Here is a 24919-nt window from a genome sequence, read left to right as displayed (position 1 = left end):
GATGATTATGTAATTAAGTCATTAACCCTGTTCTTTGGTTATTGTTTAATCCTCTTAACTAGTTTTTTTTGGGGGGGGGGGTGTGCATGGTCCAGGAATTGATCTAACTAGTTTTAAAAGGAGGCCAATGAATAAACTAGTCAGGTATTTACTAAGTAGTGTTGAATTCTACTAGCCAAACAGCCCTAAAAAGCCATCATCTGAACCAGAATAATCTTTCTCAACACATTGTCTATTTAGGAATTTGAAACATTTTCAGTTAAAAGATTTAATTTTTCCTGTAGACTTCAACATGTGTGGCCCAAACAACACTTCCTAAGGTTGTCTCTGATCCTGACTTTGGAATTACTTTTTCAACTTCACTTCGACTATCACTTCAATATCAACGAGCAAATTTCTCTTTCAGAGCTTCTACAGTGAAGGCAGCAGGGTCAACAGGGTCCACTGGTTTGGGCTTTACATCTTGCTCTGACCGTTTACAGACCAAAGTTTTACACTGTTCATGTCTTTAAGGATTTCCAGCATATTTGGCATGTCATGTTTCTTTGTACTGGTTTTAACCAAAGTCTTTCCAACATTGGCTTTTTTCTCTCTTCGCTCTTTAATCAGATAATAGCAGATGTACTTTGCTGGAGCCCTGTTGCAGGGAGGGGAGGTGGTAGAGGTGGAGGTAGAGTAGGAGGGATGGAGAGTAGTGCTGTGGTCACAAATGTTGTAGACTCTAAATCACCTGCAATGAGATTCTGCTGCTCTTGCAGGGTCACAGTTTTGGCAATCTGAGCTCTGAGAGTGGCGAGTTCATTTTCAAGAACATTGATCTGCAGTGCTTCCTCATTCGCCAATGTGGTAGTTCTCTGTTGAGGCTCTTCTTGAAACGGATTTGGTAAGGAAATCTGCCTGCTTGGGGACTTCTCAAAGAAAGGATAGTTTTCCTGAAGGGGATGTCTTGACCTGACCTCTGTCCTTAGTCTTATTGAACACTCTCCATCTTCTTTGGCTGCCCATCCAACATCAGCAAAAGATGCCGCTACATCTTCTCCTTGGTGGCTGGGATTCCATTCTATTTCATGGCTGGTAAGCTGAAACTGAACTCTTGGATACTGAATCAGACAAATTAGTACCAATTTTCCTTATGATACTTCGAGATGAACCATATGACTTCCCAGATCAAAGTACCGATTACATGCTTCAACTTGTTGAAAAAAATCCTAATTAGGTGCTTAATCCAGTCATGTATTTAGATGGCAAAATCTCCCCAAATTTGCATTTCAAGTACTTCAGGTATATAAATAGCAGCACATGGTCCAAAAAGCACACCAGGCCATGTGGCAGCTAGTGATCCTCTTGTCCTTTTTAAATTAGAAATTTTCAAACATACATAAGAAAATATAGATTAATATAATTAAACCTGATGTACCCATCACCTCGCAAGTATATATCTCTAAAAGATAGGACATTAAATTTTTTATTTAGCTATCATTTAACAAAATTAATAGCAATTGCTTAATATCATTAAATCTCCAGTCCTTACGAAAAGTGTCTTGACAGTTCTGGTTCCAGTAGCAAGTGAAATGCCTTTTCTTCAAAAATATTTAAAAAGGGAGGAGAGGACTGGGGAAACCCCTGATACTGTGTCAAACAATAGGGACACCCAAATCAGTAGGCCAGACTCTATGTGTATAACCTGGTATTTTCCCTGGAACTTTGGGTATCTCTGTGCTACTTAAGACTCAAGAGTTCTACAGCTCTGAAAGTCAGCATTACTCAACACGGCAACTGTTAAAGAAGCTGAAATAGAGATCAGACTTCAATTAGAGATATGAATGAAGTTGATCTGGTTAGGATTAGGCAAAGCAGAATACACAGTAAAGGATGATATTGTCTGTATTTTAAATTTTCAACTTCTGTGAGAGACAAAAGATGTTTATTTTGTTCAAAATTTAAATTTTTGGTAGCATATAGCACATTATCTAACTTAATCTGTCTGGTCAGCTTATTTAAACATCCTAAATACATGTAGCCTAGAGTAGGGGATGAGATCTTATTCTGTATAGCATATTGTAAGATTCTGATACATTCCAGAGTATTTGGGGCAGAAAATTAAAAAAAAAAAAGTATTTGCAAAATCCATTGTGGGACTGGAGAAAAAATATAGAACTATTAAGCTTCCCTACCTGGGAAATTCCTTATATTCTCATAAGCTTCAGGGACTTCCAATTTAATAAGCCAAGCTCTTGATTTTGAGGTGAGCCCTTATGAAACCTGTTTCTGTAATGGCAAAGCTAAGACTTTCTGAAATTATGCTTAAGTGTCAACCTCAGGGAACCTCTTGTTGCTCAGATATGGCCTGCCTCTCTCTCTCTCTCTCTCTCTCAGTATCACTATATAATTTTGCATTCATCACCACAATAAATTTTAGAATGGTTTTATTACTCAAAAAAGAAACATTAAAAATAAAAATATAAAAGAAAACCCAAAACATCCCATACACCTTATCCCCCTAGTATTTGTGTGGTAATTTGTTACTGTTGATGAAAACATATTAAGATATTAGTTAACTATAGTCCATTATAGTGTTAATCAGACATTGTTCACCACAAGGTCCACTGCGTAACACCTTCCCATATTTTAACTTCTAGTTTTCCTTCTGGTGAAAATCATGACTCGAAACTAACCCTTTCAACCATATTCACATACAATTCAGCACTGTTAATTATATCCACAGTAACATACTACCATCACCTTTATCTATTTCCAAACGTTTAAGTTCAACCTAGTTAAAAATTCTACAAATATTAAGCAACCACTTTGCATTCTCTAGCTTCATTCTATCTACTAGCAACCTATAATCTAGATTTTATTACTATTATAATTAGCTCATATTAGCGAGATCACACAACATTTGTCCCTTTGTGTCTGACTTATTTCATTCAGCATAATGTCCTCAAGGTTCATCCATGTTGTCACACACTGCGTGATGCCATTCCTTCTTACTGGTGAATAATATTCCATCATATGTATATACCACATTTTTTTAATCCACTCATAGATTGATGGACAGACACTCTGGTTGTTTCCATCTTTTGGCACTTGTGAATAATGCCGCTATGACATCAGCGTACAAGTGTCTGTTCGTGTCCCTGCTTTCATATCTTCTCTGTGTATGCTGAGTAGTTGTATTACTGGATTGTAAAGCAACTCTTATATTTAGATTTCTGAGAAACCGCCAAACTATCTTCTACAGCAGCTCTACCATTTTACATTCCCACTAGCAGTGAAAAAGTGTTCCTATTTCTCCACATCCTCTCCAACACTTATAGTTTCCAGCTTGTTTAATAGCAGCCATTCTAGTGAGTGTGAAATAATATCTTGTTGTGGTTTTGATTTGCATTTCCTTAGTAGCTAGTGAAAATGAGCATCTTTTCATTAGTTTTTAGTCATCTGTATATCCTGTTTGGGAAAATGTCTATTCATGTCTTTTTCCCATTTTTAAATTGGAGTGTTAACTTCAGTGGTTTGCAACATATTAATATAAATTCTTTAAACTTAAAAATCACATCATATAGAAACAAAAAAACAAAAATCACATCATATGTCTTGAACTTACTTTGAAATGCTCCAAAAATAAGATGCATTAATAGATAGAGAGATATGAACTATTGGATAGATACTTTTAAATAAGTATAGAAAATGGTAAAATCTGGGTGGTGGGTTTAGCAATGATCACTGTAAAATTCTTTCACTTTGCTGTATTTGAAAATTTTATAAAGTGTTAGAAAATAATCAAGTTACATACAACAAATACAATGTAACTATTTAAAGGGATTTGTGATATTATACATTGCATGAAATGGGTTCTAAATCAGAAATGGTACAGCCATACTCTACGACTAGAGTAGATTGAAAGAGCTTCTAGATTCAAGTGGCTTTTACCCCATTTTCACAAGCATAACTTCAGATTCCCAGAAGTTTCATTGCCACATGTTCATCTACAAAGCTTTCCTCAGTCTTGCTAGCTATATTGAATTCAGATTGCTACCTACTTATGAAACACAAGGCATTTTTTTGTTTTGTTTGTTTGTTTTTAATGGGACTGTGTTGAAACTATGATCCACTTGTCAAAATTATATCCTTTAGGGGAAAAAGTTGACATCAGCCAGTTTTCAGAACGAGCAGTAAGTAGTATTTTGAATGAGTTTTACAAAGCAGGTAAATGTATTCTTAAACTTTAAGTTTCAAGCTACAGAAGGATTTTGTGTGTGTGGGGAGGGGATTTCTTTTTTATCATCACAATCAACTTTTTTTTGTGAAAAATAACATATTTACAAAAAAGCAATAAATTTCAAAGTACATTGCAACAATTAGTTGTAGAACAGATTTCAGAGTTAGGTATGGGTTACAATTCCACAATTTTAGGATTTTGCTTCTAGCTGCTCTAAGATACTGGAGACTAAAAGAAATATCAGTATAATGATTCAGCACTCATACTCATCTGTTAAACCTGACCTTCTCTGTAAAACTCCACCATCACCTTTCATCTTTCTCCCAAATTAAAAGTCTTTAGGGGTATTTAAATTTTTCACGTTGTAAGCGGGTGTGGATAATATGGGGTGGGGGAATGGAACTAGCTGATGTTCTGGAAGGGCTGGCCCTTCTACATTTTGGAACTTTTCTGGTTTTGGAGAGTTACTCTAGGTGCATGGGACCTTTGGAGACTCTTATATAATGCTCTACGTATTTTTTAGGATTGGTAAGAATGGTTTTGGTTGGCAAGTTATGATAGGTAGCAATGTCTAACAGAAGCATGCCTAAGAGTGACCTTCAGTGTAGCCTCTCGACCCTGTTTGAACTCTTTCAATCACTGATACCTTATTTGTTATGCTTCTTTTGCCCCTTTAGGTCAGGGTGGCATTGTTGATCCCACGGTGCCAGGGCCAGGCTCATCCCTGGGGGTCATCTTCCACACTACCAGGGATACTTTCGCCCTTGGATGTCATGCCCTACATAGGGTAGGTTAAGCTTCTCTACGACATACATAAGCTTCAAATGAGCAGGCCTCAAGATCAAGGGCTTGGCCTATTGATTTGGGTGTCCCTAACGTTTGGCACAGTATCAGGGGTTTCCCTGGTGGTAAAGTTTAACAGTTTCATAATTTCTCTCCCATCCCTTTAGGGACTTTGCCAATACTTTTTTTATTGTCTGCTTAATATACCGTGGAATGTTTCCAGGCATTACATTAAGCTATACAGGATTAAAGGTTCTCACTCTTATTCCGGGCTCCCTGTGTTTGGATTGTTTAAATGATCTATTCAGACAGGTTGAGTTAGATTAAGTGCTACAGAAAACCTAGGTTCAGGACATAATAAAACTTTCTTCCTTTGGTCTCAAAGTGTAGGTGAAGTTCTAAAATACATGTAATGTCTTCCTTACCCCTGAATTCTGAATTACCTTAATCCCGGCCTGATCAGCTTCATTCTTATCTCTAAATACCAGGTTATACATATATAAAACAGCCCCTTAAAATCCAGAAATAATAATTGCCACTCTGGACTGAATGTGACTGCTATAAGAGCTTACAATCTAGGCCCCAGTTTTCTCATAAATATTTTCGAAATGGGATCATACTATATTTACTCTTTTGTTTCTGGTTTATTTTGCCTCACCGAATGTCCTGCATGTTCATTCACATTGTTGCATGCCTCACAACTTCATTCCTTTTTGTAGCAGCACCATGTTCAATCATATGTTTACACATTGTTCTCCAATCAACTTCTCAGTCAGTGCATCTTTCAGCCACCTCCATCTACTGGGCCTCATGTATAATGTCTGAAGTCAACAGTCTATCAACACTCTCAATTTTAGATAATTTCATTGTTCCCAAGAGAAAGATGGCCAATAAACACACTTTCACTGAAATAGAAAATCCAAACCTTACCACTACTCTTGTCCCTCCCCGCTAGCAGCCATTCTTAACAGGTGTGAAGTGGTATCTCATTGTAGTCTTGATCTGCATTTCCCTTATAGCTCGTGAAAATCAGCATCTCTTCAAGTGCTTTTTAGCCATCTGTATTTGCTCTTCAGAAAAATATTTATTCATACCTTTAGCCCACTTTAAAATTGGGTTGCTTTAATTCTTTTGTTGTTGAGGTGTATGATTTCTTCATGCATACAGGATATCAAACCTTTATCAGATGTGTGATTTCCAAATATTTTCTCCCATTGAGTTGGCTGTCTCTTCACCTTTTTGACAAAGCCATTTGTGGTACAAAAGCATTTGATTTTGAGGAGTTCCCAATGATCTATTTTTTCATTTGTTGCCTATGCTTTGGGTGTGTAAAGTTTAGGAAGCTACCTCTTATTATGTGGTTTTGAAGATGTTTCCCTACATTTTCTTCTAGGAGCTTTATGGTACAGGTTCTTATATTTAGGTGTTTGATTCAATTTGAGTTAATCCAGGTTGAGTTAATAGGGTACAAGGTAAGGGTCCTCTTTCATTCTGCTGGCTACTGATATTCAGTTCTCCCATGCCCATTTATTGAAGACTATTTGTCCAAGTTCAGTGGATTTGGAGGCCTTGTTGAAGATTAGTTTACCATTGGTGGTCTATTTCTGCATTTTAGTTGTATTACATTGGTAATTACTTCTATCTTTGTGCCAGTACTATGCTATTTTGACCACTGTGGCTTTATAATAAGTTTTAAAATTGGAGCGTGTCAATCCTCCCACTTCATTCTTCTTTTTTAGGATGCTTTTAGCTATTCGGGGTCTCTTTCCCTTTTAGATGAATTTAGTAACTAGCTTTTCCAAGTCTTCAAAATTTTGATTGATACTGCGTTGAATCTTTAATCAATTTGGGTAGAATTGACATCTTAACTACATTTAACCTTTCTATCCACAAGCATGGAATGTCTTTCTACCTATTTAGATCTTCTTTGATTTCTTTTAACCATATTATGTAGTTCTCTATGTATAAGTCCTTTATATCCCTTGTTAAGTTCATTCCTAGATACTTGATTCTTTTAGTTGCTTTTTTTTTATTAATTAAAAAAAGAATTAACAAAACAATTAGAAATCATTCCATTCTACATGTGCAATCAGTAATTCTTAATAACATCACATAGTTGCATATTCATCATTTCTTAGTACATTTGCATCGATTAAGAAAAAGAAATAAAAAAATAAAAAGACAACAGAATAAGAATTAAAACATTAATAGAAAGAAAAAAAAAAAACAAAAAACCTATACCTCACATGCAGCTTCATTCAGTGTTTTAACATAATTGCATTACAATTGGGTAGTATTGTGCTGTCCATTTCTGAGTTTTTATATCCAGTCCCGTTGTACAGTCTGTATCCCTTCAGCTCCAATTACCCCTTCTCTTTTTTTTTTTAGTTGCTTTTTTTAAAACATTAATTTGCATTTATTTTAAATGGAATTTATTCCTGAGCCATATGTTTTTGTAATCCGACCATGAGCTCTGTATGTCCTGTGGTATATTTTAGGAACTTTGTTCACCTGGATGTGCTCAATGACCAGAGAATCTATATCTAAACCCTTAAGTTCAGCATTACTCTCTGCATTTTTAAGCATGTGCAACAAAAATTCAGCACTCTTTTTGGGCCACCGACCCTGCATCCAGCCCCACTGCTTGGCCTGGGCACACCTACCAATACCACCATTGTAATGATGGAATGGAACACATTGCTTCTGTAAAGTGACATCTTTCAGATACTTGGTGGCTTTTTGAATATGCATACCCTTGGTGGCCTGAGCAGGTTCTTGGGTGTTCTCAAAGTCAACACAAAGATTTTGCATGATTTTGTAGGGTTTTCTGGGTCAAGTGAATAGCAAACCATTTTTAGAGATCACCTCATGCCGCTTACAGGAAGAGTTATTTGTTATTTTGAATATAATGTTTTCCTTAATTGACTCCTCAGTTAGGTTGTTGCTTGTATATAGAATCATTACTGATTTTTGCACATTAATATTATAAACTCCCACATTGCTGAATTTGTTTGTTAACTAACTTTGTTGTAGATCAGGATTTTCCAAGTATAGTATCATGTCATCTGCAAATAACAGATAAAGTTTTACTTTCTTCTTTCCAATTTGGATGCCTTTTATTTCTTTTTCCTGACTGATTACTCTCACTAGAACTTCTAGTACAATGTTGAATAATGGTGGTGACAGAGCACAACCTTGTCCCATTCCTAATCTTAGGGGGAAAGCTTTCAGTCACAGTCCATTGAGTATGATGCTGGCTATGGATTTTTCATATATGCCTTTTATCATGTCGAGGAAGTTACCTTTGATTCCTTTTATCAGAAAAGGATGTTGAATCTTTTGTTGAATCTGTCAAATTCTTTTTCAGCACAATTGAAATGATCATGTGATTTTTTTCCCTTTTGCTTTATTACTGTGGTGTATTACATTAACTAATTTTCTTGCGTTGAGCCATCCTTGCATTCCTGGCATAAACCCCGCTTGTTCATGGTGTATAATTATTTTAATGTGCTGTTGGATATGATCTGCTAATATTTTGTTGAGAATTTTTGCATCTATGGAGATTGGTCTGTAGTTTTCCTTTCACGTAGCATCTTTACTCACTTTTCATATTAAAGTGATGCTAGCTTCATAAAATGAGTTAGGTAGTTTTTCTTTTTCCTCAATTTTTTTGAAAAGTTTAAGCAGGATTGTGTTAGTTCTTTTTGGAATGTTTAATAAAATTACCCTGTGAAGCCATGTAGCCCTGGGCTTTTCTTTGTAGGAAGATTTTTGATGACTGTTTGAATCTCTTGTGATTGGTTTGTTGAGATCTTCTATTTCTTCTTATTGGTGTAGCTTATTTGTGTGTTTCCAGAATTTGTCCATTTCATTTAAACTGTCTAGTTTGTTGGTGTGCTGGTTTGAAAGGATTTATGTACCCTAGAAAAGCCATGTTTTAATTCTAATCTATCTTTTGGTAGCCACAGTTTCTTCTAATCCCTATCCAATACTATAGGTTGGAAGCTTGATTAGGTTATCTCCATGGAGATGTGACTCAATCAATTTTGGGTATTAAACTTGATTAGATGGAGATGTGTCTCCACCCATTCTACATGGGTCTTGATTAGTTTACTGGAATTCTATGAAAGAAGAAGTATTTTGGAGAAAGCTTCAGAATGCCACAGAACCATGAAGCACAGAGTCCACCAGCCAGTGACCTTTGGAGTTGAAGAAGGAAAACGACTCCTGGGGAGTTTCATGAAGCAGGAAGCTGGGAGAGAGACTGTCACCATGTTCGCCATGTGCCTTCCCAGTTGAGAGAGAAACACTGAACATCATCAGCCTTCTTGAACCAAGGTATCTTTCCCTGGATGCCTTAGATTGGACATTTCTATAGACTTGTTTTAATTGGGACATTTTCTTGGCTTTAGAACTGTAAACCTTTAAAACTTTTAAAAATTGTAAGCCTTTAAAAATTCCCCCTTTTAAAAGCCATTCCATTGCTGGTATATTGCATTCTGGAAGCTAGTAAACTAGAACAGTTGGCATATAGTTGTTCATAGTATCCTTTTTTGATATTTAATTTTTTTTCAGGATCTGTGGTAATGACCCCCTCTCATTTCTGATTTTGTGCACTTGCATCCTCTCTCTTTTTTTCTTTTTCAGACTTGCTATTGGCCCATCAATTTAATTTATTTCGCAAAGAACCAACTTTTGGTTTTATTGATTTTTCTATGGTTCTTTCAGTCTCCCGTTCATTTAACTTTGCTTTAATCTTTGTTATTCCTCTTCTTCTATTTGCTTTGGGGTTAGTTTGCTGTTCTTTCTCAAGTTCCTCCAGGTGAGCAGTTAAGTCCTTAACTTTTGCTCTTACTTCTTTTTAAATATAGGCATTTAGGGCAATAAATTTCCCTCTCAGCACAGCTTTTGCTGCATCCCATGAGTTCTGATATCTTGTATTCTCGTTTTCATTCGTCTCCAGATAGCTACCGATTTTTCTAGCAATTTCTTCTTTGATCCACTCATTGTTTAAGAGTGTGTCATTTAATCTCCTTATGTTTGTAAAAAGTTCTTTTTTTTTTTTTGGTGGTTATTGATAACCCACTTCACTCCATTGTGATCAAAGAAAGTGCTTTTAATAATGTCAATGTTTTAAATTTATGATCTGTTTTGTGCCCCAACATATGATCTATGCTGGGGAATATTCCATGAATACTAGAGAAGAATGTATGTTTTGGGGTGTAACAACCTATATATGTCTGTTAGGTCTAATTAATTTATCAAATTGTTTAAGTTCTCTATTTCCTTTTGATGTTCTGTCAAGATTGTTCTGTTTATAGAGAAGAGTGGTGTATTGAAGAGTCTTGTAATTATTGTTGAAACATCTATCACTCCCTTCAGTTTTGCCAATGTCTGTCTCATGTACTTTGTAGCTCCTTGATTGAGAATATAGACATTTATGATTGTTATTTCTTCTTGGTGAATTGTCCCTTTTACTAATATATAGTGTCCTTCTTTGTCTTTTATGATATCTCTACATTTAAGGTCTATTTTGTCTGATATTAGTACAGCTACTTCTGCTTTCTTTTGGTTACAGCTTGTGTGGTACATAGTTTTCCATTTTTTTCACTTTCAGTCTATTTGTATCCTCGTGTCTAAGATGAGTCTCTTGTAAGCAGGCATATAGGTGGATTATATTCTTAAACCATTCTGCCAATCTGTATCTTTTAAATGGTAAGTGTAGTCCATTAACATTCAAAGTTATTACTGTAAAGGCATTACTGTAAATCCACCATCTTATCCTTTGGATTTTATTTGTTGGATCTATATGGTCTTTTCCTTCTTTTTCTTTTTATCCTTTAGGTTACCCTTATTGGTACTCTTCAATTCTGTGCCCTTCTCCACTCTCCTGTCTTTTTTTTTTTTTTCAGTTGGCAGAACTCCCTTTAGTGTTTCTTGTAGAGCTGGTCTTTTGTTGACATATTCTCTCATCCTATGTTTGTGAAAATTTTAATCTCTACCTCAGATTTGAAGGACAACTTGGCTGGAAGTCTTTCTCTTTCAGGATCTTCAATATAGCATACCACTGCCTTCTCTCCTCCATAGTGCCAATTGAGTAGTTCACACTCAGTCTTATGTGGTTTCCCTTGTATGTAGTAGATTGTTTTTCTCTTGCTGCTTTCAGGATTTTCTGCTTCTCTTCAACATTTGACAGACTAATTATTATATGTTTTGGGGTAGGCCTATTTGGATTTGTTCTATTTAGAGTTCTTTGGGCTTTTGATTTATTTTTTTATGTCTTTTATGAAGACTGGGAAGTTTTCCCCCATTATATCCTCCACTCATCTTCCTAGCCCTTTACTCTTCTCTTCTCCTTCCAGGACATCAATGATTCTGATATTTGTTTGCTTTGTTTTGTCCATCTTTTCCCTGAGACCCAGTTCAAATTTTTCTATCTTTTTTGTAATTTGCTCTTTTGTGTGTTCAAAATAATTTATCCTGTCCTCTAGTTCATTTATTCTTTCTTCTGTCTCTTCAAATTTGCTGCTGTGTATCTCTATTATATTTTTTATTTTGTCTACAACATCTTTAATCTCTGTGATATCTGCTATTTTTTTTATTTATTCTTTGAAATTCCTCTCTATGCTATTCTAGTGTCTTCTTGATTTCCTTTATGCCATCAGCCATCCCACCGATTTTAGTAAAGTTATATGAACATCTTGATTAGTTGTTCCAAAATCTGTGTCTCCTCCAGTGTTTTAATTTGGTCATTAGACTGGGCTGTATCATCTGCAGCTTCATGCAGTTACTGATCTTCTATTGTCTTTACGGCATGTAAATATCTTGATAGGGTTACTTTGGATGTTGATTTACTTCCGTAGTCTAAAGCTTTGTATTTGTGGGACAGGTGTGGAACAGGATGAGGGGCGTGGGGAGGAGCACAACACTGCCGAGATGGGTTGCAGTATAGTTGTCTGTGGCAGGGGGTGCAGGTCAAGGTGTTTTGATTGTGTGGTGCGGGGGCAGTGGGGGCAAGGTGCAGCTCAGGCAGGCTTTGGAGCACAGGAGCAGTGTGCAGTGTGGGGGACACAGAGGTAGGGCATGGCAGGAGGCAATGGTGTGGCTGAGTGGATGCATGGGGGCTGGTATGTGGATAGGATGTGGGTGGGCACTTGTGTTGGGGTGTGGGGCACAGGGCACAGAAGTAGAGGCACATGCGTGTCCTTGTACAGGGGGAGAGATCCAGGGGGGCTGAGATACAGATGGGTGAGGGTGTAGAGGCAGGGCATAGGTCATGGAGGTTGCAGGATGTATGTTGGGTGGGTGATGATGGGTGGGTAGGACCCTGACACGTGTCTGCAGGTGCAGAGGTGGGGTGGGGTATGATGCCCGCTAGTGCAGGGTGGAGGCTATGTGGCACAGATGTGTTTGAGAGTACCTGCCAGGTGTGGGAGAAGGGCACTTGTGCCATATGGTGGGACAAGTGTGTGTATGTGTGGGGGGCAGGGGGTGGGGTGCAGGGGTCAACAGGTCTGTGCATGGATATGTAGGTGCCTGGCAGGGAGGATGTGGTTGTGCCGGTGCGTGGATCTGGGAGGACAGGGCCCTGGTGTGCATGTGCACAGAGCTCAGGGGCAGCGGAGTGGGATTTTGTCTGTGCGGCCTGGGGGCAGGTGTGGCCTGGATGCGCAGGTCTGCACTTGCCCAGAGCTGGGGGGAGGGGCTGTATGAGTGGGTGCCTGTGTGTGCACACGTCTTGGGGGCTGGATGCTGATGTGCTTGTGCACAGAGCTCAAGGGAGGCCTGGCCTGGTGGGGTTGAGTGACCATACAGGCTGGGAGCAGGTATGGCTGTGGATGAAGGTGAACACCTGCAGCTGGGATGCACAAGTGACCATCTGCAGGGGGCAGAGAGGGGGAGTGCAAGTTAAGGGGCTGGCCACAGTACATAAGTCTCAGGAGGGGCAGGGCGAGACTGTGTGCTTGCATAGGAGAGGTGGGTTGGGCTGGGACAGCCTTGTGTGCATGTGGGTGGCAGGGATGCACAGGGAGGGGCCAAGGCAGGGGCACTTGAGGTGCCATGGGGGGGGTGCGGGTGACAGGGCCAAGGTTTGTGGAGTGTGGGGTGAGTCACGAGTCACAGGACTGGGCAGTGCATATGAGGGTAGTGGGCTCAAGGACCATGATTTGACTTAGTTCCTTGTCCCCATCTCCATCTGTGCACTCTTGATGGTTCTGGGCCTCTGGAAAGAAGCCCACTAGGCTGTTTGCACTAGCTAGCTGGTCTCTGGTTCTCTGCATCTCAATTCTTCTGCTTTTTCAACCAGGGCCTCCCTATGTGGTGTAAAAGACCTGCCCAGGTCACTTGCACTCTGGAATTGTTCTCTCAGTCTTTTTTCTGTCCCTTCTCTAGCTGTTCTTTGGAGTGAGTGTGAACTCGACCTATCCTATTCCACCATCTTCCCGGAAGTCATCCCCTACCTCCATTACCATGCTGTTTTCACCACTGTAGCTTTGTAATAAGTTTTAAAGTCAGGAAGTGTGAGTTCTCCAACTTCATTCTTCTTTTTCAAGATGGCTTTGGCTATGCAGGACCCCTTACCCTTTCAAATAAATCTGATAATTGGCTTTTCCATTTCTTCAAAGGAGGCTGTTGGACTTTTTACTGGGATTGTCTTGAATCTTGTTTTACACTTAAAATGTAACATTTTTCCCGTAAGATTTTTTTTTATTAAGGTATAACATGCACTTGGTAAAGAGCACAAACTAAATGCATAGCTCAATGAATTTTTACTTATGTATACACCTATATAACTACAACCCCAGATCAAGATACAGAACGTTTCCTGCTCTCTGTAAGGCTCCTTTGTGCCTCATCACTTTCTGTACTTCCCCAATAAAGATAACCAAGAACTGATTTCTATTCCACAGATTATTTTTTCCTGTTCTTAGATTCTCCATAAAGTCATTTAGTCTGTACATCTTGGTGAGTGGCTTCTTTTGCTCATCATGTTGTAAAATTCATTGTGATGCATGTAGCAGTTACACATTTTCATTGCTGTAAGCATTCCACTGTATGGCTGTGCCACAATATATTTATTCATCCCATTGGTGGCCATTTGTTTTGTTTTCTGGCTAACTTGAATATAGCTGTTATGAACTTTCTTGTACATGTGGTCACTTATTTCTGCCAAGTGACTATCATAGATGTGAGAGGCCAAATAATGATATCCATGTCTCAATCTCTGGTACCTGTGAATGACATGGGGGTAAAAAAAAGGGGGTCTTTTCACATGTGATTAAGGATTCTGAGATGGGAAGATAATTTTGGATTTTCTGGGTGGCCTTAAATATAATCGCAAATATCCTTATGAGAGGGAAACAAAGGGACATTTGACTGTAGACAGAAGAGACTGAAGCAGTATCAGAGCGAGTGCGTGCTACCCCATTACCTTTGAAGATGAAGGAAGGGACCACAAGCCAAGGAATGCAAGGAATGCAGCTTTAGAAACTGCAAAAGGCAAGGAAATGAATTCTCTCTCCTAGAGCCTGGAGGGAGATCAGCGTGACTGGTGCCTTGATTTTAGACTTCTGACCTTCCTAATTGTGAGAGAATAAATGTGTGTTTTAAGCACCAAGTTTGTGGTTATTTGTTACAGCAGCCCCAGGAAACCAGTACAGTAGATAATGTCTAATACAGTGTAGATGGATTGTTTTCAATATAATGTTTTCTTTCTAAATGACAAAATGAGAAAGATTTTAGATTAGTTGTAAGCACTTCCCTACAAAGGCTTGTGGGGATGAAAGAGTCTTTGTTTCCAATAAACAAAAGCTAACATAACATAGTTTTATCTTTTAAACAACAGTTTTACTCAGAAAACTGCATTTAATGGATATGGTGAAGATATTGTAGTGAATTTGCAGAATTAATTTGTCTTTAACAAGAGTTAAATGAGTACACAATAAGCTATATATGTATATATTTTTAATTTTTTAACTTTTTTAAAAACATAACAACATACAAACACAAACATTCTTACCAAATGATCATTCCATTCTTGGTAAATAATCAATAACTCACAATGTCATCACATAGTTGTATATTCATCACCATGATCATTTCTTAGAACATTTGCATCAATTCAAAACAAGAAATAAAAAGAAAAAAGAAAAATAACTCATACATACCATACCCCTTACCCCTCCCTCTCATTGATTGCTACTATTTCCATCTACCCAATATATTTTAGCCTTTGTTTCCCCTATTATTTCCATACCCTTTATCACTACCTTTCATTGATCACTAGCATTTCAATCTACTAAATTTATTTTAACATTTGTTCTCGCTATTATTTATTTTTAATCCATATGTTTTACTCATTTGTCCATACCATAGATAAAAGGCTTATCAGACACAAGGTTTTCACAATCACACAGTCACAATGTGAAAGCTATATCATTATACAATCATCTTCAAGAAACATGGCTACTGGAACACAGCTCAACATTTTCACGCACTTCCCTTCAGCCTCTCCAATATACATTAACTAAAAAGGTGATATCTATGTAATGTGTAAGAATAACCTCCAGGATAACCTCTCAACTCTGTTTGAAATCTCTCAGTCATTGACACTTTATTTTGTCTCATTTCTCTCTTCCCCCTTTTGGTCAGGAAGGTTTTCTAAATCCCTTGATGCTGAGTCCCAGCTCATTCTAGGATTTCTGTCCCACATTGCCAGGAAGGTTTACACCCCTGGGAGTCATGTGCCACGTAGAGAGGGCGAGGGCAGTGAGTTTGCTTGTCATGTTGGCTCAGAGCGGGAGGCCACATCTGAGCAACAAAAGAGGTTCTCTGGGGGTGACTCTTAGGTCTAATTTTAAGTAGCTTAGCCTATCCTTTGTGGGGACGAGTTTCATATGAACAACCCCCAAGGTTGAGGGCTCAGCCTATTGCTTTGGTTGTCCCCACTGCTTGTGAGAATTTCAGGAATTCTCCATATGGGGAAATTGAATTTTTTTCCTTTTTCGCCATTCCCCCAAGGGGACTTGGCAAATACTTTTTTTGATTCACTGTTCAAATCACTCTGGGACTTATTGGGGCATCCCTTTGGACAAACCTACAAAATCTCATGCCCTACTCAAGGTTCCACGTATTTATGTTGTTCAATTAAACTGTCCGCATAAGTTATATTAGGAAATGCACTAGACAAATTATAAGTTTTGTACCAAATAAACATTTTTTGCTTTAGTCCTACACATAAGTTGAAGTTTTAAAATATGAATTACCATCTATTTCAATACCCTGCAATATTGACATTCCTTTGTTTTTCCTCATGCCAAAACATTTTTTAATTTGTACATTTAGTCACTATCATTGTACACTCTAGGCATTCCTAGATTATAGCATCTCAGTCTTTATCATCTATCTTTCCTTCTGATTTCCTTTGTGCCCCCAGCCCTCCTCCATCATTTTCACATTCAGCTTCATTCAGTGTACTAACATTATTGTATTACATTTAAGTAGTATTGTGCTATTCATTTCTGAATTTTTACGAGTCCCATTGCACAATCTGTATCTCTTCAGCTCTAATTACCCAATATCTACCCTACTTCTATCTCCTGATGGTCTCTGTTCTTAACTGAATTTTTCCGAGTTCATCCACTAATGTTAGTTCATATCAGTGAGACCATACAGTATTTGTCATTTTGTTTCTGGCTAATCTCACTCAGCATAACGTCCTCAAGATTCATCCATGTTGTTACATTCTTCTTAACTTTATTCTGTCTTACAGCTGCATAATATCCTATCGTATGTATATACCACAGCTTATTTAGCCACTTGTCTGCTGATGGACATTTGGGCTGTTTCCATCTCTTGGCAATTGCAAATAATGCTGCTATAAACATTGGTGTGCAAATGTTCATTTGCATTCTTGCCCTCTTGTCCTCTGAATAAATACCTAGCAATGGTATTGCCAGATCATATGGCAATTCTATACTTAGCTTCCTGAGGAAGCACCAAACCGCTTTCTACAGTGGTTGTACCATTTGACATGCCCACCAACAGTGGATAAATGTGCCTCTTTCTCCACATCCTCTCCAGCACTTGTCATTTTCTGTTTTATTGATAATGGCCATTCTGGTGGGTGTGAGATGATACCTCATTGTGGTTTTGATTTGCATTTCCCTAATAGTCAGGGAACTTGAGCATCTTTTCATGTGCCTTTTGGCCATTTGTATTTCCTCTTCTGAGAAGTGTCTGTTCATGTCTTTTGCCCATTTTGTAATTGGGTTGTGTGTCTTTTTGTTGTTGAGTTGAACAATCTCTTTATTCTGGATACTACCTTTATCTGATATATAATTTCCAAATATTGTCTCCCATTGTGTAGGCTGTCTTTTTCTTTCTTGACAAAGTTCTTTGATGCACAAAAGTGTTTAGTTTTGAGGAGTTCCCATTTATCTATTTCTTCAATGCTTGTGCTTTGGGTGTGAGATCTAGGAAACTGCCTCCTATTACAAGTTTTATAAGACACTTCCCTACATTTTCTTCTAAAAGTTTTATGGTCTTAGCTCTAATATTTAGGTCTTTGATCCATTTTTGAGTTAATTTTTGTATAGGGTGTGAGATATTCTTTTTTCTTTCATTCTTCTTTTGCATGTGGATATCCAATTCTCTAAGCAACAATAAGCTATATTACGAAGAATAAAATCAATAGAAATCATGCAATATTCAATACTGCAGCAGTGGGTGATGGAATAACTGGGACTGGACTTTCCCTTCTACTATAGATAACTAGAAAACTGGACAAAATAGATGAAGGACTGTTTTCATACACCGGATGTCAAGTCGCTCATGATAGTGAATCTCTGAGAGAGGGGCAACAAATAAGATGAGCCCTAAGATCCCCAACTTTCTGCCTGGAGACAATTTCCGATGGAGGGAGAGGGACCCCAAACAGAAAGAGTGATGGTCTCACTGACCTAAGAAGACAAAGATCAGAGTTTAGGGAGGCTAAGGCAACTGGAATGTGAGGGGCAGAGAGGAAGAATTACCCAAAGAAAAAATTACAGAGTTGCATATAGAGGATGCTTCAGTCTGTGGCTGAATACTAAGCTGCACATGCACAGGACAAAACTTCACACAGCCATGCAAGGGAGCTACTGGGTAGCTGAAAATTGAATAATTTCCAAAGCTAACAGAAGGCTGTGAGATGTTTGAATCTTAATTGGCTAATGTGGGGAGTTCTTGTTGGATACCTGAAACAATGAATAGAGATCCAGAAGGAGACACCTCACAGTAGGACTAAGCTAGTCCCAGAGAGAGGCTACTCCTGACATGCCATAACAAGTCTTTAAAATGAGCCTTGAAAATGATTGAAATGATTCCCTAAAATCTGGCTGCCTACTAGAATAAAGTCCAAAACATTTTAAAGGAAGACAACAAAATCTAGCATTCAATAATGTAAATTTCATCATACCCAGCATTCAATTTAAAAAGGCTCAACATGCATAGAAGCAGTTAAATGTGACTAATAACCAGGAAGAAGAAATAGTCAATAGACTTAGAAATGACAGAGGTGATAAAATTAGTAGATAAAGATTTTGAAACTGCTATTATAAATGTGGTCAATGATTCAAAGAAAATCATGAACATAATGAGGAGAGAAATGGAAAATATAAAAGTGAATCAATTTGAACTTCTGGAGCTTAAAAACAGTAACTGAAATTGAAAATTCACTGGACAAAATTAACCAGAGATTAAACACTGCAGAAGGAAAAAAAATCAGTGTATTGGAATGTACTTGAAGACAAAACAACAGAAACTATAAAAACTGAAATAGAAAGAGAAAAAAATGCTTAAAGTAAATTAAAGCCAATATAAGCTGTGGTATAATATCAAACTGCCCAAATAAGAAGAGGGGGTCATAAAAACATGTTTGAAGCAGTAATGGCTGAAATTTTTCAAATTTGATACCATAAACTCACACAACCCAAAAAAACCCCAACCAGAATAAACAAAATAAACAAAAATCTCACCCAGTCACATATTTTCAAATTACTGAAAGCCAGGAATAAGGAGAAAATCTTAAAAGCAGTTAAAGAAAATTAAAATGATGCATTGCATATAGAGGCACAATGCAAGAATTACAATGCCTCATAAACAACACATCTATAAAAGTGCTGAAAGAAAATATTTTGAATCTAGAATTTTGTATCTAACAAAAATATCATCAGAAAATGAAAGCATAAACATGAAGGAGTAAGTGTTAAAGGAGCCTGATGCATGGAATCTATTTTCAACTGTTTAGAAAATAAATAGAATGATACAACAAATGTGACAAAATGTTAAAACCTGGTAAATCTGGATATCTGCATAGGGGGTATAGTGGAGTTCTCTGTACTGGTTTTGTATTATTTTCATAACTTTCCTGAAACTTGAAATTATTTCAAAATAAGAAGCTTTTTTTTTAAATGAAAGCAAAATAAAGACGTTTTCAAGGAAATAAAAGCTGAGAAGTTTCATCTTCAGCAGACCCAGACTACAAAAAATATTAAAAGAAGCTCTCTGGTGGTGGTGGGGGGGAAATGATACCAAATGGAAGTTCTGATCAACACAAAGAATTAAAGAGTGCCAGAAAGGTAAATATAAAAGACATTTCAATATATTTTTAAACTTATTTAAAACATAGCCAACAATTAAAAAGAACAAATTAAGTCGAAAGAAAGAAATAAAGAACAGAAATCAATGAAATAGAAAAGGAACAAGAGAAAACCAGTGAAAACAAAAGCCGGTTCTTCGAAAAGATCACTATTATGGGTCGAATCCCCTAAAAAGACCTGTTCAAGCCTTAACCCTCAGTTCTGTGAATGTGACCTTATTCAGAAATAGGGTCTTAGAAGATATTAAAATGAGACGAAACTGGATTAAGGTGGGTCCTCATCTTACTGGTGTCCTTACAAAAAGGGTGAGGAGACAGACAAGGAAAGACATAGGGGAGAAGGCCATGTAAAGATGGAGACAAGAAAAAAAGTCCACGTGGAGACCGAGGCAGAACTTCATCTACAAGCCAAGGAGCACCAAGAACTACCAGCAAATTCCAGTAGCTAGTTTCTTCCTTTCAAGTTTCAGACTGAACAGGCTTTGCAGATACCTTGATTTCAGACTTCCATCCTCAATAATTGTGACACAATAAATTTGTGTTGTTTTAAGCCATCCAGTTTATGGCACTTCGTTATGGTAGCCCTAAGAAACTAAGACAATCAATAAAATAGGTAAACCTCTACAAAAGATAGAAGACACAAATGACCAATTTCAGAATGAGAGATGGGAAATCACAATAGATCCAATAAACCAGGGGTCAGCAAATTTTTTTTTAAAGAAAATTCTGAGCCCTTCACCTCCATGTGGATGTTGTACAGGCATCTCAAACTCCACACGTCCAGGACTGAACTCACCATCTTCTCTCATACTGAATCCTTTTTTGTCCCCCAATTCAATGACTCGGAATCATCACAGATCTCTCAGTCAACAAACCCTGTGATTCTATCTCTCGATTATAAATGGAATCCATCCTCTTCTTTCCGTCCTCATTGTCACCACCCGAATACAAACCATCGTCTTCTCCCACCTACTCCGATCATTGGCTGTCAGATGACCATTTTATAAAACACTTTTCTGGGGCGAGCTTTACGCCAAGGATTTAGATGTGGGCGGAACCGTGGGGAGAGCGTCATACGTAATTCCCTCCCTTTCCGCGCTCGTGTGGCCTGCGCCACCTCTCCGGAACCCGCGGGTTGCCCGCTACGGTTCCCGTCGGAATTACTCGGCGGCGCACGCTGACATGGCTGCGGCGCTGCGGAGAGGTGTTCGGGAGCTGCTGAGGCGCGCACACGTCGCAGTAACTCCGCGGAGACATCGACATAAGAAGAAATGGGTAAGGTCAGGCCGGGGCCCAGGAGGAAGCAGCGGTGACGGCGGCCTTTCCAGAGCATTTTGGCCTATTTCCCCCGCCCACTCCCGCTCCCCCCAAATCTGTTATCGCCTCGGCCAGCGTTTTCATTTCAGCCCATGTCTTCGGCTTTCCTGGTCTACCTCCGCTGTGTCCTGACTCTGCCCCTCTGTGACGTCTCCATCGCCGCGCTCGTTCTTTCAATTAGGTCACCGCCTCTCGTTGCCCTGCTCGAGGTCACCTTTCCCTTGACCCCCACTACCCCTTCCACTTACCTCCTCTTCCCCCCACTCCCTTCTTTCCTACCCAGCCCTTCCGCCCCCCCACCCCCACCCCACCCCATGACCTCTTCTCCTCCTTTCCTCCTCGAACTTCCAGCCCGGCCAACCTCACCCCTAAGAAAATGTCTTAACGAACCCCCTTTCCTCCCTCCTGGATCGCCGCCGCCCTCCGGGAGAGAATTCAGCCCCTTCCTCACCCTCGAGCTGCCCCTAGCACCTGGGAAAGTTTACAGCGAACACCCTGCCCAAGCTCCTGGGCTTTCCCCAAACCCAGGCAGAAAGTGCAACGACTCTCCTCACCCCCTGGGCTCTTCCCACCCTTTCAGGGACCCTTTCCCTGGACTCGCCAGTCACCCTGGAGTTACTTTCATAATTGGCCCACCCCGTTCCCCACCCCAACCGATTCCCACCCGGGCACCACCTCCCTCCTCCCCACCGCCACCCTTGCACCAGGGGAGGTGTTCTTTTGAACCTAGTTCTCCCCAACTCTTCACTACGCCTTACAGCCGCGGTCCAAGTCTGTCGGGTTCGTCCCCGCCGAGCCCTAACTTTGACCGATTCAGCCTCATAGGATCGCCGCCTCCCCGTCCGCGGAGCCCTTACTGCAACTGGATCAGGCCCTCGAGGTTGCCGCGTCCCTGTCCCCGAAGTCCTCACCTTGACCGGCACACTTACCTATGTTACTGTAGCGAATACTCTTCAGCCCAGGGAAGCAGCCCTGTGACCTCCCCTACCTTCACTCACCAGACCCCAAGAATTGACCCTTTGACTTCGTCTCTCCTTACTCATGGGCCCTTAGAAACTGGGTCTGTGATTTCACCTTCTCTGTCTCATCAGACCCCAGAAACTGGCCCCTTGACCTCCTCTCCACTCCTTCATGGGCCCCTAGAAACTGACCCCATGATTTCAGTTCCTCTCACTCGTGTTCCTCAGGGAACTGGCCCCATCATTTCACCTCTTCTTACTCATGTACCTTCTAGAACTAGTCCCTTGATTTCACCTCCTCTTATTCACAGGCCCCTGGGAACTGGCCTGGTGATTTCACCTCCTCTTGCTCGCCGGCCTGTGGAAACTAGACCTATAATCTCCCCATCCCTTTCTCATAAGGTTTTGGAAATTGGGCCTGTGATCTCTCCTCTGCCCTCTCGCTGGACCCCAGGGAGAAGTTATAATGACCCTCCTCTTTCACCAGAATCTCTCCCACCCACCACCAGCTTTTCCCATGGCTGCCTTAAGCCTCCAGACTCTTGTGAATCCAAACCACAGCTTGACCTGCCCCTTGGGAAGAATTATTGTGGTTCCTCACTTGCTTCTCAAGCAGGCATTTCTGGCTTTCCCAGCACACCTCAGGAGGGGCCTTATCATAATTCCAGTCGTCCCCCAGACACCCACATGCCTACCTCTGGGAACTCTTACTCCCTTCCCCCTGGGAGTACTTGTTCTTCCTGCCCACCCCAGTCCCAGACCTCCATGAAGCCTTGCTTGGGATCCATGCTCTCCGGGAATACTGGTGGGAGCTCTTACCTCTTCTTTACTCCAGGCACCATGATTTCTGGTCCCCCTTCCTCCCAGGAACCCACTCTTTCCCTGTCCTCCCCCCGTTCTTATTCTGCCTTCCCCTCCCCTTCACCCCTGAACAACCAGTTCATATCTCCACCCCAGTCACCCCCTTGCAGAAGCTATAATGAACCGCTTCCTCCCACCTCAGTTTCACCCCAGGTGAAGTCCCTTAAATTCTTAGAGTTAAGACAGCCATGTACTTCCCAAAGGTATCGCTCCAAGGTTGCTCCTTCCCAGCACACCCCTCCTGACCAGCATGGGTCCCCAAAGGCCAGATCTTCTTCACCACCTCCCTCCTGCCCCTCCAGCCTCTCCATTTCTTGTAAGGAGCCATCCGTCACAACTCCCTCCAATTCTTGTCCCAAAGAATGTCCCTCAGGGACTGCTTTACCCATTGTAATCCCTAGAATCCTCAAAAGTGTCCCTCCCACTTCCCTTCCTCCCTGTCATCCTTGTGATCCTGCCATACCTCAGAGTAGCCCGCAAGGACTCCCTATAGGATGCCCCTGTAGTACCCATATATATTCTGTGGTTCCACCCATGTCCCATTCCTGCCCGTTCTCCGAGTCCGTCAGTCACTCCATAGGCCCACCTCAGTGTTATAACCAGCCACTAGTAACCCCCTCTTGCACCTATACTCCCAGGCCTCCCCCCCAACCCCATCGCCAGCCTGTGTTGCCTCCTTGTTCTACCCATATCTATTCCTTCATCCCTTTGAGAACACCCTTTGACCCCAAAAGTTTACCTATTGCTCCGCGAGCCCAAGTCTGCCCTGATAATATCCCCTGTGGCCTCCATGTTTACTCTCTGGCGTCACAAGGCTCCTGCAAAGAGCCCCCCCAGATCCCCTACAGTTACCCTTCGCCTTCATCTAAGAGTTCCAGCTGTACCGCTAATCCCAGCTGTAGTTCAACAATTATTAGTGAAAGCCAGAGTAGTAACACCCAAAGCAAGAGTAACCTCCCAAGTGGAAGTGGGAGTCCCATCTGCCAAAGCAGAAGTCAGAGTCCAAGCAGGAGTCCCAGTCATGCTATGAGTCGGAGCCAGAGCAAGAGTCCACACCAAAGCATCAATCAGGGTCAAAGTGAGAGTCACCGCCTTGGCAGAAACCAGGGCCAGAGCGAGAGTCCCCAACGTAATGTAAATTGGAATCTCCACCAAAGCATCGTCCAGAGCCAAAGTGAGAATCTCTTCCTTAGCAGAAACCAGGGCCAGAGCGAAAGTCCCCCTCTTAGCAGAAAAGAGAGCCAGAGCAAGAGTGTCCACCATGGCAGAAGTCAGAGCCACACCAAGAGTTCCAGCCTTAGGACGAGTTGGAATCAGAGCAAGGATTCCCATCATGGCAGAAGTAGTCGGAGCAAGAGTGCTTACCGTGAGAAATGAGGGCCAGAACAAGGGTTCTGACCAGATCAAAAAAATCTAGACCAGAGCAAAAGTTATGCACAGTAATAAGACTGCCAGCCATAGCAAGGATTTCAGCCGTGGCAACCAATACCAGCTTGTGAATTCCTCATCTGAAGTCTCCATTTTTCTTTTAATTTACCTTTATATTCTTCAAACCTGACTCATGTCCTTCTCTGCAACCCCTATAGCAGTTGCCATTTCAGTTCATACCTCATGAGTTCTCATCCTATCTTCCTGGGATCCAGAAACTCCCAAAATGACCCTCAACCCTATGATTCTGAGCATTAAGGTACATGCCTTAGGTAAGTACCCTTATCTCTCCATCTAATATGGAGGGTTATGATTTTTTTTTAATCCAAGTGAAGTATCTATTGTGATGCTCACATAAACTAATGGACACCTTTGTGCCTTGGAAAATAGGACTGTTCAGAGGTAAGGGGTCTTTTGTTTTTAAGCTTGAACCTTCTCCAGATTCCTCTCTTGAGTGTCCATTCTTCAAGTTCCTTTTACTCCTAGGCCTCAGGGAGTCCCATCTTGTTGACCCTTAGATGCTATTGTGAGAATTACAGCTTCCTTTCTCTCTCAACCCTGACATAGGAAGGCTGACTCCTCACTACTTCTCTTTCCCATACTTCTCTGACAAGCAAAGGTAAAATGCAGAGGCATGAGTACTAAATGGATCCAAGTTTGTCCTAGGGCTCTGAGGTATTGATAGGGTCAGAAGCAAGGTTGGGAAGA

General features: G+C 40.3%; 1 protein-coding gene, 1 long non-coding RNA gene and 1 pseudogene across 8 annotated transcripts in view; 1 reads left to right on the top strand and 2 right to left on the bottom strand.

Annotated features, from left to right (window-relative positions):
* Positions 1-236: 236 nt before the first annotated feature.
* Positions 237-1421, bottom strand: LOC143657924 (mitochondrial fission regulator 1 pseudogene; annotated as a pseudogene).
* Positions 1422-13266: 11845 nt separating this feature from the next.
* LOC143674295 (uncharacterized) overlaps positions 13267-24919 on the bottom strand; it is a 49388-nt gene continuing 37735 nt past the window's right edge. For both annotated transcript variants that reach the window (XR_013170989.1, XR_013170991.1), the window contains exon 4: positions 13267-14238. This is a non-coding gene — a long non-coding RNA (uncharacterized LOC143674295). The remainder of the gene's footprint in view (positions 14239-24919) is intronic.
* NSUN4 (NOP2/Sun RNA methyltransferase 4) overlaps positions 20756-24919 on the top strand; it is a 34014-nt gene continuing 29850 nt past the window's right edge. The window contains exons 1-2 of one of the 6 annotated variants that reach the window (XM_077149781.1): positions 22845-22936; positions 24370-24470. In XM_077149781.1, the coding sequence (XP_077005896.1) occupies positions 24438-24470 (33 nt within the window). In that variant the 5' untranslated portion in view covers positions 22845-22936; positions 24370-24437. The other 5 variants (XM_077149780.1, XM_077149779.1, XM_077149777.1 and 2 more) reach the window with 5 other exon arrangements.

This window comes from Tamandua tetradactyla, chromosome 2, assembly GCF_023851605.1.
Source record: "Tamandua tetradactyla isolate mTamTet1 chromosome 2, mTamTet1.pri, whole genome shotgun sequence".
Classification (NCBI taxonomy): Eukaryota; Metazoa; Chordata; class Mammalia; order Pilosa; family Myrmecophagidae; genus Tamandua; species Tamandua tetradactyla.
Note: the sequence above shows the minus strand (reverse complement) of the source record. Positions and strands in the feature narration are given on the sequence as shown.